We start from the raw sequence: 15,089 nt of genomic DNA, 5'->3' as shown, positions 1-15,089 counted from the left end.
GTTTCCCGCTTTCAACAGAAATACATACCATGTAGCTCAAAGCATAACTAGCACTATATCTAAAGTCACACGAATTGCCTTTGTAAAACTTTAAGCTTATTATGTAAATGAAGTGCACTTTTTATGATGGCAACACTTCAACCATTACATCCATCATTTTGCTCAGCCTTACCCTCCTCTTTGCATTTCTCTCTCCAGAGAAGATTATCTTCAGCCAGAATCCTCCAGTAACGACATGTCTGGGCTGCCTGCAGAAGGTCCCTGGGTTCCAGGTATGACAGCACATATAGTGCCAGCTGTAAAAAATAAGAAGTGTATTTTCTGCACGGCTTTTGAAGAGGAAAGTGAATAACTCCATTTACTATCACACCTCAGGGGCTGAAATCCAGAAAATTGGAATGATAAATTATTAAACAATCTCTGAAACTTAACAGACTCCAGTTTATTCCTGTGGGCATATGGAAATATAATCATCATAAGTAACTAAACCCTTACACATCATATCACAAAATGATTCTTGCATTTGCAAGAAAATAGATATCAGCTGAAATAATTATTACATTTTTTAAAAAATGTAAGCCTCGTTACTTTGAATCATTATAAGAATTATTACCAAAGTAATTATGTCTATGTTATTTTAGCTAAGAATTGCACCAAAAGTTAGAGCGTTGAACTAAGAAGTACAGTGCTCACCATGTGAGCAAATAGGAATGTACATTGTGATAAGTAACATCACTCAGAAAGCCCAAATACAGAACAAGTAAATGCTACATTCCCCAGAGCTCAAAACCTCTCTGCAGCCATAGGAAAGGCAGTGTAGGTATCACTCATTTTCTGATGAGAATTCAAACACACTCCTGGGTGGAGTTACAAGGAGCTTTATGGATTGGGATGCAGTAGGATGAAGACATGTAATTTTAGTACAGCTTGTTACCAAAACCATAGGGCAAATCCTAATGAGCACCAGAAAGTAAATAGATGAGCCTTTCCATGTAACAAAACTAAAGTTTACTGGGAAAAATTCAAACCCTGCCTGACTGAGTTAAGCCATATAGTGACCACAATAAAGCCCCCAAAATCCCACATCTCCATGAAGCCTTAACAGAGGCATATAAATTACAATTCAAGACACAAGAATCATTAAGGGTATGATGACCAAGTACAGCTTTTCTACTTGACAGCAACAATGCAACTCCCTAGTCATGGAAAATAAGTGTAAGATGCAGGAAAGTCACAGAAAATGTACAGAGTCCCTAAAAACTCTGCAGAAAGAACAATATTGATAAACATTAATGCAGAGAACTACTAACAAGCTCACACAGTGGGGTCTTTGTCAGAAATTACCAGGATGCAGAAGCTGTCAAGGAAATCAGGTCACCCACTTTTACTTCTGCTTGACATGTATTTTGTTCAGGACTTTCAATTTAATTTTTAGCTTTAGTTATGAGATAGATATAGATAGATAGATAGATAGATAGATAGATAGATAGATAGATAGATAGAAAGAAACAGAATCTGCCCTTTAAAGCAGCAAAGACTGAAATTTACTGAGGAAGTCATAACTGCAGGCTGTTAACATCAGCAGATTTTTTACTTTATTTTGTGAGAAACATTTACTTTTAGTAATCTAGACAAGCCAGTGACTGAGCAGGAAATAAAAATTCAGCACTTCACAACTGTTTGCATTTTGGTTGCACATACACCTTGTTTGCAAGTCATCACCTCCAGCTCATGGGGAGCACACAGGACTCCACATTTGAGGGACCTGTGCCTTAAATGATGTGTTAGATCCTGCAGGCACCTCAGGCCACAAACCTGGAGAACTTCTTCTCTCCTTAATGAGGGAGTCAGCATTTGGGATCTGGTGTAAAGCTCTCTATTACAGGAGCAACAACTGTATTTGTCCTTTTAGATTTTCTGTCTTCATTCCTGGCATGTGAAATTATTGAAGAAGTGTTGTTTCCTAACACACATCACATAGACCTGCGTGTGACAAAACTCAAACATGACACAGACCCTTTCTATTTTTTGCTGAATGTTCCTCAGTTCACAGAAGTTTCTTTAAATATTACTTGTCCTATCTATACAGATATAGACATTTGCTAAGCTAGTGTTAATTAAACCTATGAGCCAACTGATTCTAAACCAGGTTAAATATGGGTAACATTTATTTTAGACTACATTTATCTAAATAGTCATCAATGGTCAACACAGCCCGCAGCTGACTTTAGGATTAGCAGTGGATAAAAGATGACATCCTTTGTCTCAGCTCATGGATCTAGTTATAAGAAAATTTTAGGTAGCGAAGATCTGACCTTTGACTGAACTGGATTTAGGACTACTCTCTGCTGAAGTGTTAATAACACCCAAAAGTAAGCAGTCCCTTGCCTTTTTCTTCACTTACACACACAGAACCAACAACATTTCTGTGGCTGATTTCAGCAAAACTCTATCTATTGGTTTCTCAACCTGATTTTCATAAATAAGTAATTTGAATCATTATTTCTAAAGTCTCAGTGAGAAAACAAGAGTATTTATTTCATATTAACTGTTTGACTGCTGTTTTCTTGGGAGGAAAACAAACATTTCCATGGTTATTTGCCTTTAACTTACTGTCTTTCCCTTGCAGACTGGTTTTGAAGCAAAGCCCTCCTATCCACATCATCTTCCTGTTCTGATTTGGTAATAAAATCAGAGCACTGCATCCAACAGCACTGGAGATAACCGCAGATGTTAATGCGGAGTGACAGCCCAAGGAAGCATGTTTTCACAGGATGATGGCCTCACTAGAGAAGCCTCTGCATGGAATTACTGACCCCAGCAAGTCGCTCGTGCCCCCACAACTCAGTGTCACCCCCCACTGCAGCCAGCACTCAGCAGCTGGGGACAGCCCTGCTGAGGAGATTTGGGTGAGGGAAGAACAGAGGAGATGGTGGAGTCAGCTCAATGGCTTTTTTTAACTCGGTTAAGTTTGGTGACAGAGATTCGGGGTTAGGAAGCAAAAATTATTCAAACCAACTTCACTGGTGAAGTCAGCCTGTCATGAAGCTACACATTACAATATTCTGGTTTCAAGATGCAGGAAACCCACTAGAAATAAACAAACATTAGTAGTTTACAAGGGAGTGAAGAAACCTAAGTGAGGAAGTTTTACTGCTAAGTACCGTATTTCTTCTGTGAAGAAATTGCAAATACTGAAATTATAACATGATCTTTAGCTACAGTGTAACTAGATCACTGATTGTACTTCAATGAGTATTGCCACAAAATCATGCAGAGAACTGAAATCTGAGTTACTGTTACCAATTCTCTGTTAAATTTCCAGACTGAATAGATGCAGAAGTGGCAAAGTGTCTTCCGTCTTCAAAATATAGTCTTGTTGCCTTTCTCTGCCTCTGATGCTTTGGGCAGCTTCTCTAGAAATATGGCAACCATGCAGAGGTGCTGCTGAACTCTTCTCCTCCCCCAGTGTCCTTTCCACTCCCTGAAAAGGCTGCTGCAGGAATTACTTCTCTAAATACTCATCTCATGTCCTGTGTACTAAATTAATACTTGCTGCATAAATTGATTCCAACCCTTACAAATGCCAGCCAGCAAGAGAAGGCTGTGACACTTACAGACTTGAGAAGATATGAAAGTGTAGTAAAGGAAAGAAGGGTTTTGTAGATGCAAGTATTCAAAAATAGGATATATGCCAGAAAAGAGTGTCAAAGAACAGAGACATGAAACACTCTTCAGGTAATAAAACCATGTCAAACATAGCAACCAAATACAAACGCCAGAAAAACTTAAAAGAACTTGCTTTGCAAAGTATTAGGAACTGAGACTTAACTCCCTAAAATCAATCAAGGTGAGAAGTATTATTTCTAAGTCAACTAAAATACATTTATTCAATAACTGCAGCAAACTGGGTTTATAACCCTGCATATCCACCCTCATGTTCTAGTTGTGATGACACCACAAATCACTCTTGTGTGGACAGGATTTAGTTACACACACCGAAATCTAAATCTCAGTTTCTCTTTAACTGGATACAACATGATCTGATTTTCCGTGATGGATTTACTGTAAGGCATCTGCTTAATTACAGTTTGGCTTGATCCTTAGTAAGAAGTGCTTTTCTGGGTTTACTTTTGGTTTATTTGGTAGAGATTTTAGGGTTCCGTTTGTCTAAAATAAATTCAAAAATAACACTAACAAAACACTCATCACTTACAGCATTAAAAATAATGCTTACACTCACAGAATAATTTGCAGAGAGGTCTTACATCCAGAGGAAAACTTTGTGTGTGTGTGTGCCCTAACAGAATTAGTTCCCCCCAAAAAAGCACAATTGGCCCAATTAAGATACAGAGATATTTTCAGAGCTATTGGGATTTTGTTTAAAGGGGTCATCTGTATTTCCAAGTATCCAAATGCTATCAAGAGACAGAATATGTCAACCTGAAATTACAGTAGTCATGTTATGGCAGTGTTCGAAATTGTGAACCTCTAACATGAGTTTACATCACTATGTTGGCAAAATTAGCACAGAAGTTTTCTAAAGACAGCAGCCCATGCACTTCATAATCCAATATTATCCCATAATTCTCACCTCTTTTGGGAGCAAGGAAATGAAGTCTCTTTGAAACTGGGGCTCTATCACTTGCATCATGTGTTTTACTTGTGTTGGTTCACAACTGTCAATGAGTTCATCTAAAGCAAGTAACTTCTCTGGTCCGCTCCAGCTCTGCAAGGGAAGAAGAAGAAAGAAACAGTGAGCTCAGTTTAACAAACTGGTTTGGTTTATATTAGTAAGTGCCACTGCTCTGCCAATAAGGCAAATTAAGTTTCCTCATCTAACTATATACAAGCATATAAAAAGCCAGGAGATAAATGCTCATGCTAATAACACAAAAATGAGGAGTTAATCAACAAAAAATATTCAAAATCACTACACTAATTCATAAGCTAAGAAAGGATTTGTTATACACACACATACAGATTGGCAATTAGATAATATTTAATAATAATTGAATTAATTAAGCTTCTTTTGAAGTTGATGATATCTACACACATACTACAGACAACAGAGGGGTTGCAATAGAATGAACTCCTTTTCTCTATTGTGCATTCAAAAGAGATGATAGCTTTTAACCTTCATGTTTCATCTGGTAGATCAAAATCTTGAAATAAGAGGAAAGGAAAGTAAAAAACTTTCTTGAAAAGTACATTAGCTTACTGTCTGCTTATTACTACAGTGTGTCCCTAAGTGACAATGTTGTAATTTCAGAATCCTGGCTATAAACCAATGCATATTTTGTAAGTATCAATTTACACTTGAATAAACAGGGAATTTTGATTGGTAATTTTCTTACTCCACAGTTTTACTAATGGGCATTATAAAATTTGAAGATTTTAATAAGGCACTCAATTGGGAGCATAGCAGATTAGGAGCAACATTTGTAGGGAAAAAAATTAGTAACTTAATATACTGAGGATCTAAAAGTCATGTCTTAAACTCATCTGTGCTCATCAAAGAGCTTTGATTCATTATGTGAAAACAATTTAAAGAAAAAAAATTTACAGGAAAAAACAACAGCTACTGCTAGGTGATTTAGCAACAGAATTAGAGCACAAATAAAGCCTTAGAGAGAAAATGAGACATCACAGTTTTTGAGAGCAGATTCACATTTCTATTCTTGAATGTCTTCTAGAGTGACATTTACAAGTAAATTAGCACATACAAATGATATTACAGTTACCATAAGAGGCTAACTGAAACGTTAAAAAAAAAGGGCAAGATACCTTACAATTTAGATTTCTGTATTAATCTGCCATGCATCTCAGGACCTTTGCTACTCATGCTCTAAATTTCTGTTCCCTGCATTTGACTCTGACAATTCACTCTGGTCTCCACAATACTACAATGTTTGTGTACTGTGCAGTTTCTGCAGAACAATGAGGCAAGTGAAGAAGAAGGTGGAATTTCTGAAAGTGAATGCAAAGCAAATAGATACTCAGCTTTACTCGATTTAGAAAGATCACTGCATTGCATCATTTCTCCCTAATTAAAACATCAAAATACTTGAAATGTCAGTAGAAGTATCATTCACCCGAATGACGGCCCAGGGGACTTTCAGGTGACCTGAGTCCCTCAGGGCAGTGGAGGTGGCTCCAAGCTGCCACACTTATGGAGCCAGCACTCTCTGGGACTGCCATGGGAGCAGCTGCCTCACCCCACTGCCATGCCCTTGCCCCGCAGCAAATGTGTGCCAGGTACTGGACAGCCTACCCTAATGGAGGAGGAAGTTCCTGACCTGAGCCTTTCCACACACTGTGGGCAATTGGTAAAATGGTTTAAGCTGGCAAGAAAACATTCCTCATCCACCTGTGTGTATGCAGTGTCACCACGGGAGATGAGGGTTTTCATGTCTCATACCCAATACCTCAGAATATTAAAAAGAAACAAGACTGTCTCAGCCAAAGTTGCAGCAGTGCTGTCGTAAACAGCTTTTATTATAAATTTCTTTCAATAGAGACATTTGCATCACAGAGCAGTTCTCCATAAATCATGCACTGAAGAACTGTTTATCCCACCAACTTTCCAACTGCTGTTTGTTTCATTAACCCATGGCTTAGCTGGTGTTAAGTACAAACTTTTGCAGTCTTTAATCTCATCTGTCAGCTGTGTTTGAATTTAGGAGAATTAAAAAGAGGGAAAGTAATACTTGTGCTACTTCCTTATAATATAAATTTCCAAGGTCAGTCTACTCTTAATTTGTAAGCAGCTACATTTACTAAATTTGAACAACTCTACCTGAAGAGCATTGTTTGCTGCTGTGGCAAATGTTCCTAGCGGTTACCAACATGTTATTGATTAATAATGTCACTGTATGCTATCTTAATCTGTAACTCTCTTACACTTAGTTGTTTTTTAAAACTTAATACAGATCTGGACAGAAAAGGGAAAAGATTCAAGAAGGGGAAAGAGTTGCTATTGACTAAAAGCAGAACCCTCTTTTATCTGTGTCATCATTAGGGGATGGGTACAGGCAGCTTCCTACAGAAGCAATCAGCTGCTACAAAATGTTGTCTCTAGGACAGTGTCCCCTCAGTCTTTCACTTAAGCAAACAAACCTCCAGCTACAGTTGGTAAGGGGTCTCTGAGGGAAATGTCTGACATGGAAAATTGGGAGGAAGCCTTGCCAGATGAACACAACTGTGCATTAATGAAGACAAGACTAGTAAATTCTGTTTCTGGGCCCTGTAGCTTGATCCATTTGCAAGAAAACTGCATGTAGCTCATTAGGCAGAAAGGATAAGGAGTAACTTTGTGGCTTTGATGAGAAACAACACTGAACAAATTTTGCAGAAGAGAAAGAAAAAGTAACTGCGCGCCAAACAGTTTGCAAAGTTTCAAACCTTGTAGATGACCACAGACTTTTGAGACAGGTGGTGTCATGCCCAGACACCTTGGATTTCTACTAGGCAATTCCCTTTCAAATTGAAGATCCTTGTAAAGAACATACTATATCTTTAAAACACTTCTGCTTAATTGTCTTCCTTTGCTCTCCTTGCCTTCAAAACCAAAGTTTAATTTTAATGTAAAATTAAACTAAAGCTTTTATTATGGGCAGGGGTTCCCTTAAAAAAGGTAACTCCAGGATTCATTCACATAGCCCTTGGGAAGCCATCAGGGCCCACTGATACTGCTCTTTGACTTCAGAATCCTAAAGAAACATACCCCCTCTTTTCTCATTTCCTCAGGAAGGTGTTGATTTGTCAGCCAAAGTCTTTTGTCTGTTCATACCATTTCCTCATCCAGTAAAGCAGCTGCTGCAACGATGGCACTACCTAACTGAAAACTATCCCTTCTTTTCTCCCTTCACTACTCTGGGTAAATGTCTTCCCTTTCTTACAATCAATTTAAACCACATCTTTGCTGCTTCTACAACTTCCACCTCATACCTTCTGTCTGACCTGCCACCTGTTTTTTTATCATCATCTGTTTCTGCACCTCTCCTCTTCCATGACCCGTACTCTTCTATTGCTCAGCTCTCATCTGCTACCTTCAATTTATACAATTACAGCATGTAGCGATTATATCCTTTTGCTCTAATAGGTATATTAAGGACAATCTATTTTAAAGAGTTTAACTTCAGGGTGCTGTTCTCCATTACTAAGTTCTGTTAATAGAGGTCTGTCATTACTGAGACCTGCACAAGGGCTCTTCTAGGAACCTGCTTCTGTCCAGGCTCCAAGGCTTCTGCTTAGATCAGTTATGGAAAACCCTGCCATCCCCCACCTCGAGGGTATCTCAGTCTGGATAAAAATAGCACATAAGCACTGAAAGAATAGCACATAAGCACTGAAAGAAACATCATCTACAGCTGTAGAGCTGTACAGCAAGTAGTTTGTCACACCAGGAGGGATTCAGGAACAGCTGGTGCTGAAGTCCCCTCATTAACCCATATCCTAGTCCCAGTCCCCAGTCTGGTCCCCTGGGCCAAACATTTGCAGCACATGTGATGGACCTTGTCTAGAGGAGCTGTGACTGGCTCAGACCCTACATCCCTGCTAGAGGTTGGATAACAGAGTTTCTCCTGAAACCAGTTGAAATGTGTATGTAAAACTGCCATGAGAGCCAACCCAAAGGGAAAGAAGCAGGGACGGGCAGGAGACCTGCTGTAAGTCTGCAGGACTCCTCTGACTCTGAAACAAACCGGTAATGGTGATACAGCCAAGAGGGGCATGAAGCTGTAGTGCAGACCTCTCCAGAGCTGCGTGTAGGGCTTGCACAGAAACTCCAACCCTTGACCTAGTCCCACCACAAGACACAGAGCAGAAAATGCTGCAATGCTGGTTATGGTACAAACTTTACTGCCTGCTTTGCATAAGAGGTGGACTACTCAGTTGCACATGTACTCATTCCTGAGCATCTTTGGAATGAAGAATGGTAAGCAATTTGAATTTAGGTGACTAAGTCAACTATTTATGTTAAAAAAAAAAAAAAAAAAAGGAACAGTACTCTTGCCAGTCAGATAAGACAAAAGCATTTTGGACACTATCTAAACTGCTGTGAAAAAAAAATGCTTTCAGTTGTAGGTAAAATGATAGCATTCACTAGTTATTAAAAGTGATTGCCTATATTAGTGCGTATGGAACAACTTTTCAAAATCAATTTTCCATGGAAATGCCATTTTTAATAAATTACTTAAACACAAAACCCCAACACCCTAAGTATATTTAGTAGGAAGAATTGAGAGCTTAGTAATTTTTAAAGCAAATACCAACTCTGACTGAACTTAGCATCCAGCTGACTTTTTTTCCTTCTGGCAAGCAATTTGGTGACTTAAAACTTGTTGTAGAGGAAGAAATTTTGTAATGATACACTTGAGCACTGGGTTTTAAAAACTCTTAAAGTGGATTTTAAAAAGACCTGAAGTCAAGAGCCACTGCAAACCAGAAAAAAATAAATAGACCTTTAGGAAATTAACCGGTTTGAATCTAATAAAATGCTTTTCTATTCTTCTTTCCAGACTTCATTGAAATCCAGACACAACTTTATTTTAAAAGGGAAAGTGCAACTACACAACTGTTTCTCCCTTCTGTATGTATTTTGTTACTTTCAAAATAAAAGGCTTAGATCAACTATAAAACATAACAACAGGAAGTACATATAAAGTAAATTTAAAAAACCCTAAGAGACCATCTTAAGTTTTCTTAATATTTGCAGAATGGTCTTGATTTTATCTGAAAAGAAACCACAGGAGAAGGACTGAAGGCCAACGTACAGGTTAGAGTCCTCAAAATAGCTAAGTATCACTGGCCACTGCCAGCTTCTATTCCAAAGAACAGTTTTACCTGAAACAGTACAAATGTCCCCCTAATATGCCTCTAGAAATTTAGCTTTAAAAATAATTGGAAATATATTTTTCATATAAAATAAGAGAACTATTAAGCTGGACTAGTGAGTACACAGTACCCACCTGTTTCTCTACAGGCAAAACTTTGTATTGCAAGAATGATGCTGCATGTGCCATTTAATCCTGACCTTTGGGCAGAGCTACCTCCCCTACGAATGTGCTTTTATCACTTGGCTGTTGAAGACTTGCCCCTTTCATGAAACTCATGTAAAAAATAAGCGCATAGTAAATGACGAGGCAAGCAGATGTAACACTGAGATAAAGCTACATGACTCTGAAAGCTTTTCATTCAAAGTAAGGGACTCCCTTTTGTGAATACAATAAAAACTACCAGTGACAGACATGATCAATAAGTGCTGCTCAACGATCTCCAGTTAGGAGAGAGAGGACTCTCTCTCTCTCAATAGTATAGATCAACATTTAGGCATTTAGTACTGCAACTAAGTATTTTGACAAGTTGAAAGTATCTAAATATATGTGTATTAAAACATGTTTTCTACATTACACACTGTACACATCCGTCTACATAGGCAAAATTATCATGGGCTTATAGACTACTTATCCTAACCAAACAGCCAATAGCCTTGCTCTTACTGTCATGGGTGTCTGCATCACTCTCTCAAACACTTCAGCCTTTCCTAATCTTTTTCAAAACTATGTAACTACCAGTAACTCAGTCTTACATAAAAATATGTTACATATTGTCAGTAACAAAATAGCTTTTGTTAGTACAAATATTTTAACATTATGAAATGTTAAAATAAAATGTAGTATTACATTATTATATATAATATGTAATACCATTCAAATATGATTCTTAGGGGTTAAAAAGACATTTATTTCTATGAACAGTCTCAAAAAAGATGCACCACAATAATTAAATGTGAATATTTTAAAGAAATTGAATGATGTGTACAAGAATCTTAATTTCAAGCTTCCACTGGTTTAAGCAGATCATAAATGTGTAAAAATAAAGAGGAAAGAGGTTCTACATTATTATTTTAATGTTCAGAACTGACAGTGATTGAGGTCAATGGTATTATGTGGCAGCATGAATCAAGCCAATAGCACACTTCTGCCTGCAAAATTGTATGATAGATACTTGTATCTACAATATTGTTCTTTTATCTTTGCCTGTTACAGTAATTGAAACAATGCCTGTATTTGTTAGTTGCTCCTTTTGAAAATGCTTTTAAAAGGAATGGTTTATTAATCAAGATAGGAAGACATAGTATTTCCATTTTTCAAATCAATGACTAAGACTCATCCCTGGTTCTTAAAAATACAAAGCAAAATGTTAAGATGTCCATGGTACAGGTTGTGGACCAGTAGCAGAAGCTTGCCCCAAAGTTTGCTTGTATTAATGTACACAAAATTATCTCAGGTGCTCCCTGACTGGTGTCCAGGCAGATTTCAGTTTTAACCTGTGCAAGTGGTCCATAGCATTGTCCTTCACATCTTTTGTTCAGATAAGTAATTTTTAGGCATTGCTGAAGGCATTTTAAAAGATAGGAAAAACCTCTTCCTTCCCTCCCTCCCTTCAGCTGTGTACACATGTGCTGGCTGACATGTTCAGTACACAGAGATCAATAAAAAATACACATTGAGTTTCCTTTTAATCTATTTTTGATAAACCTTTCTATTCTTAGAAGACACTAGACTTGTGACGAATCTAGTGCTATAACTGCACTGAAGCAAACCATGCACCAAAGCTTACTAGTCTCAAGTGAAAATGGCTTGGGGCCTTGCAGGTAGCCCTTACACATTGGACAGACTTTGCAGAAAATGTGAAAGCATTAAACAGGAAGGATTATATTATTAAGAAACCAGTTAAAGCTGTTATTTTTTGCTGAAACAGGGAACGAGTATTCCTTAAAGCTGATGCCCATTAGTTATTGCAAGAGAACACAAAATCAATGACAGAGACATTCTGGGATGTATAAGGAGGACCAACTCTACTGAAGCACTCCTTTACATAAACCATGGAGGCAGAGCTGCTTCAGATGCTTATTTCTGCAGGCATGGTTACCTGAAACATTTTCAGCCATTCCTGGAGGCCCGACGGTGGCTGCACAGATGTGATGCGGCGCCGCTGCTGTCCCTGGCCATTGGCTGCCCGCAGGTCCCCAAACGTCGTCGGTGTGGTGGAACATGGCACCAGTCCCATGGTACTGCCAGACAAATAAAGTCACAACCGTACGTAAAACATCAAAGAAAATTCACACGAGAACAAAAAAATCTAGTACATAATTTGCAACTATTACTTAAACTCTTTAGCTTCATGCAAAAGCATTAACATGAAGAATTGTTCTGCTGGTCACTCAAGAGGTCAGTCCCTCACTTAGATGAATCTGCCTGTTTCTACCACTGCAGTGCTAGCCCTCCAACTAGGGGAGAAATAGGGATCACATTTCAAGGCTGAAAAAGTATCACTGCTAACTGGCCAGCAAGTTGTGTGTAAAGATACAGGTTTACACATTCCTTTCCTTGTCAAAGTGTTTCCTTTCCTTCTGGGCTACACTGGTGCCTTCTGCCTGGGGATGTAGGAAGCCAGATCTCAGAGTTCCACCTGTATGTGAAATGTGCTAGTGCTGCTTCATCTCCCAACAGAAAGGAAAAAAAAGTATCTATTTTTAGATTTTAACATATTTTGTTGACAAAGAGCTAGTAGTATCAAGCAGTTCTAGTGGCTTAGTGGTCTGGAATTGGGCTTTGAAATACTCTATATGGTCTTTTAAAGTTTGTGGGTTGATGGAATGACACAGGAATTAAGGGGGGGGTGTGAAGTGAAAAGGAGCCAAAGGTACTCTGAATCACAGTTTGATTTTTTTCACTCTGACATGTTAAAAACCAGCTCATTCATATGGAATGGAGCTTTTAGAAGAGCTGGGATTAAGCTACTATTGTGGGAGTCTAAAGAAATATACCTGACTGTGTTTTCTGGTTTGGGGTTTTTTTTGTTTGGTTGGTAGTTTTTTTGTTTTTGGATTTGTGAGGGGTTTTTTTGGTTTTGTTTTGTTGGGTTTTTTTACATAATGTAAAGTACTTGGCTCACAGAATATCAAAGCTGTATTCCCTAGCAGGAAATATGGAACCCCAGTAGTATTTGCACAAGCATGAACACTTTAAATATAGTGTGAGACTCCAAAAAACCCTCTGCTTTTTTGTAGGATAAACACAGCTTTTTAGTAGGCATGAGCTTAGAGGGTTTACTGATTTTTCAGTGGCTACAGGAATAGCTTTAAATGATGCAAGGCAAGTTCATTTTAATATTTATCTCATTATGCTCTACAAATATTTCACTCTACTCTTCCTTATTCTGAAGGACAATCATAGCATGTCCTAACATTTACCCAAACTGGTCAAGAAAAGTAAAGATTGGCTTGAGCAGGCCTATTTTTAACTGTTAATTTTGCTGAGTAATAACAGAAACAGAAGCTGGTATGAAAATACTGTTTCAGAGATGAAGGATCCTCTTAATGGCATTTGTTTACTGACTTTACCTGTTATATGCAAACAAAGTTCATCAGCTGGTCAATTTTAGAGTGCCTGATCCTAGGGAAAATGGAAACAAGCAGGCACAAGAATTGCATCATTTGCCTACATATTATTTAGATGAAACCAAATCAAAGAGTTTAAGACAGGAGGACCAAATGTTATTTAAGGATTCTTTTATGCCAATAACTACTCAAAATCCAAGTAATGTCAGTTAAAAGTATTTTTAAAATCAAAATGTGATTTTACAGCTTAGTCATTCTAATCACCTGCATAGAGATCAAGCACTAGGCCTATCAGTCAAGGTCCAAAATAAGGGACTTGAAATTAGCTTTTATTGGTTCTGAGCAGTATGTAGCCTAGAACTTGCCCCAGTAGAACAGTTACACTTTCTTCTGCTGTAAACTGGCTCTCAGTCAAAAACAGTTATTCAAAACAGGATCTAAAAGCTTCTTTCCTTTGACCTAAGATTAAACCACAAGATACTTGCTCATGCTTCATTTTTCCTCTATGTTTTCATTCCTCTGAAACAATGAGTCAGGTCTCTGTGGAAGCTCGACAAACCCAGCAGTTCCTCTGAATCTGACAGACACACTCGAGAAAAAAAGCGTACTTTCTTTGTTGCTGAACTGTTTACTCTTCTGGGAATGCAGAGAACTCCCAGTGTGCCACCTGAAGAAATGGTGGCCAACAAGAGAGTCCTTCCATTAGACTGACTCGGAAATCAGAAGACACCACCTGCAGGCTTGGGCAGATGTGGAAGCTGTAACAAGCGCCTCTCAGCAACAACACATCACCTCCTTTACTCTGCTGCAGCATTTACACATCTGAAAAGCAACCCCAGGACCTGCTGCCTAACTTTTCATTCATCACCCAATAAACCTCTTAAAGGAAGAGAAATAAAATATACACTACTTTGAAAGAGCCATCAGTGACTGAACACTACTGTAGCGTGTTCAAAAGAAGTGCCATTTCCAGAGAGCCTGGGGAGGCAACTGTAACGCTCATGGGAGGGACAACACTTATAGTGGGGAAAAAGCGTAAAATAGTGTAAATTCAAACAGGATGGGAAGCAGTGTGACATCCAAGCACAATTATTATGGCAACTACATAGTAAGAATGCAGTTGTGAGGCGTGCATCCACAGCCGTGCTCTGCTACTGCTGCTCGTGGTTAGGAGTGCTTCATCCCATGGAGCACCTGACGGGAACAGCAGCAGGTATTTGTGCTTCCTAGGACCACACAGGAGTAGCAAGGAAGCGGACCAGAACCCGTAATACTTTCATATTGTGGATAGCGAGTACATGTGTGTTCCTGTTAAGATCAGATGGCCTGCTCTGTCTACATGAATTTCCACTATCTCATTCCTGTTACCATAGCAAAGTGATACATTTGATCACAATTTTAATAGCCTTAGGGTTTATCATTATGTCCCTTTTTAAATCTGACTGACTTTATTTCCAAGAATGCTCCAGCCCTCAAAAAGTCTCTTAAGTAAATGGGCATGCTATATTTAGAATGAAACACAAACCTCAACTGGAGAAATGCAAGTCTGGCTACTTCATTAAAACTCATCTTCAGTTCACGTAATTTAAATTAGCAAAGCAATATACAAATGCTGATACCACCTCTTCTTTGCTTTACAGTGTTTTAACATTAAGAGGAGCTTAATTAATCAGGCTCAGCA

At 38.4% G+C, this 15,089-nt stretch overlaps 1 protein-coding gene across 5 annotated transcripts in view; it reads right to left on the bottom strand.

Annotated features, from left to right (window-relative positions):
* FBXW7 (F-box and WD repeat domain containing 7) overlaps positions 1–15,089 on the bottom strand; it is a 250,761-nt gene that overhangs the window by 14,280 nt on the left and 221,392 nt on the right. For all 5 annotated transcript variants that reach the window (XM_063421280.1, XM_063421283.1, XM_063421279.1 and 2 more), the window contains 3 exons: positions 11,938–12,079; positions 4,595–4,729; positions 173–296 (listed from right to left, as the gene is read on the bottom strand). In XM_063421280.1, coding sequence (XP_063277350.1) covers positions 173–296; positions 4,595–4,729; positions 11,938–12,079 — 401 coding nt within the window. The remainder of the gene's footprint in view (positions 1–172; positions 297–4,594; positions 4,730–11,937; positions 12,080–15,089) is intronic.

This window comes from Prinia subflava, chromosome W (assembly GCF_021018805.1).
Source record: "Prinia subflava isolate CZ2003 ecotype Zambia chromosome W, Cam_Psub_1.2, whole genome shotgun sequence".
NCBI classification, from domain to species: Eukaryota; Metazoa; Chordata; class Aves; order Passeriformes; family Cisticolidae; genus Prinia; species Prinia subflava.
The sequence above is the reverse complement of the archived record's forward strand: the minus strand, read 5'-3'. Positions and strand labels throughout refer to the sequence as shown.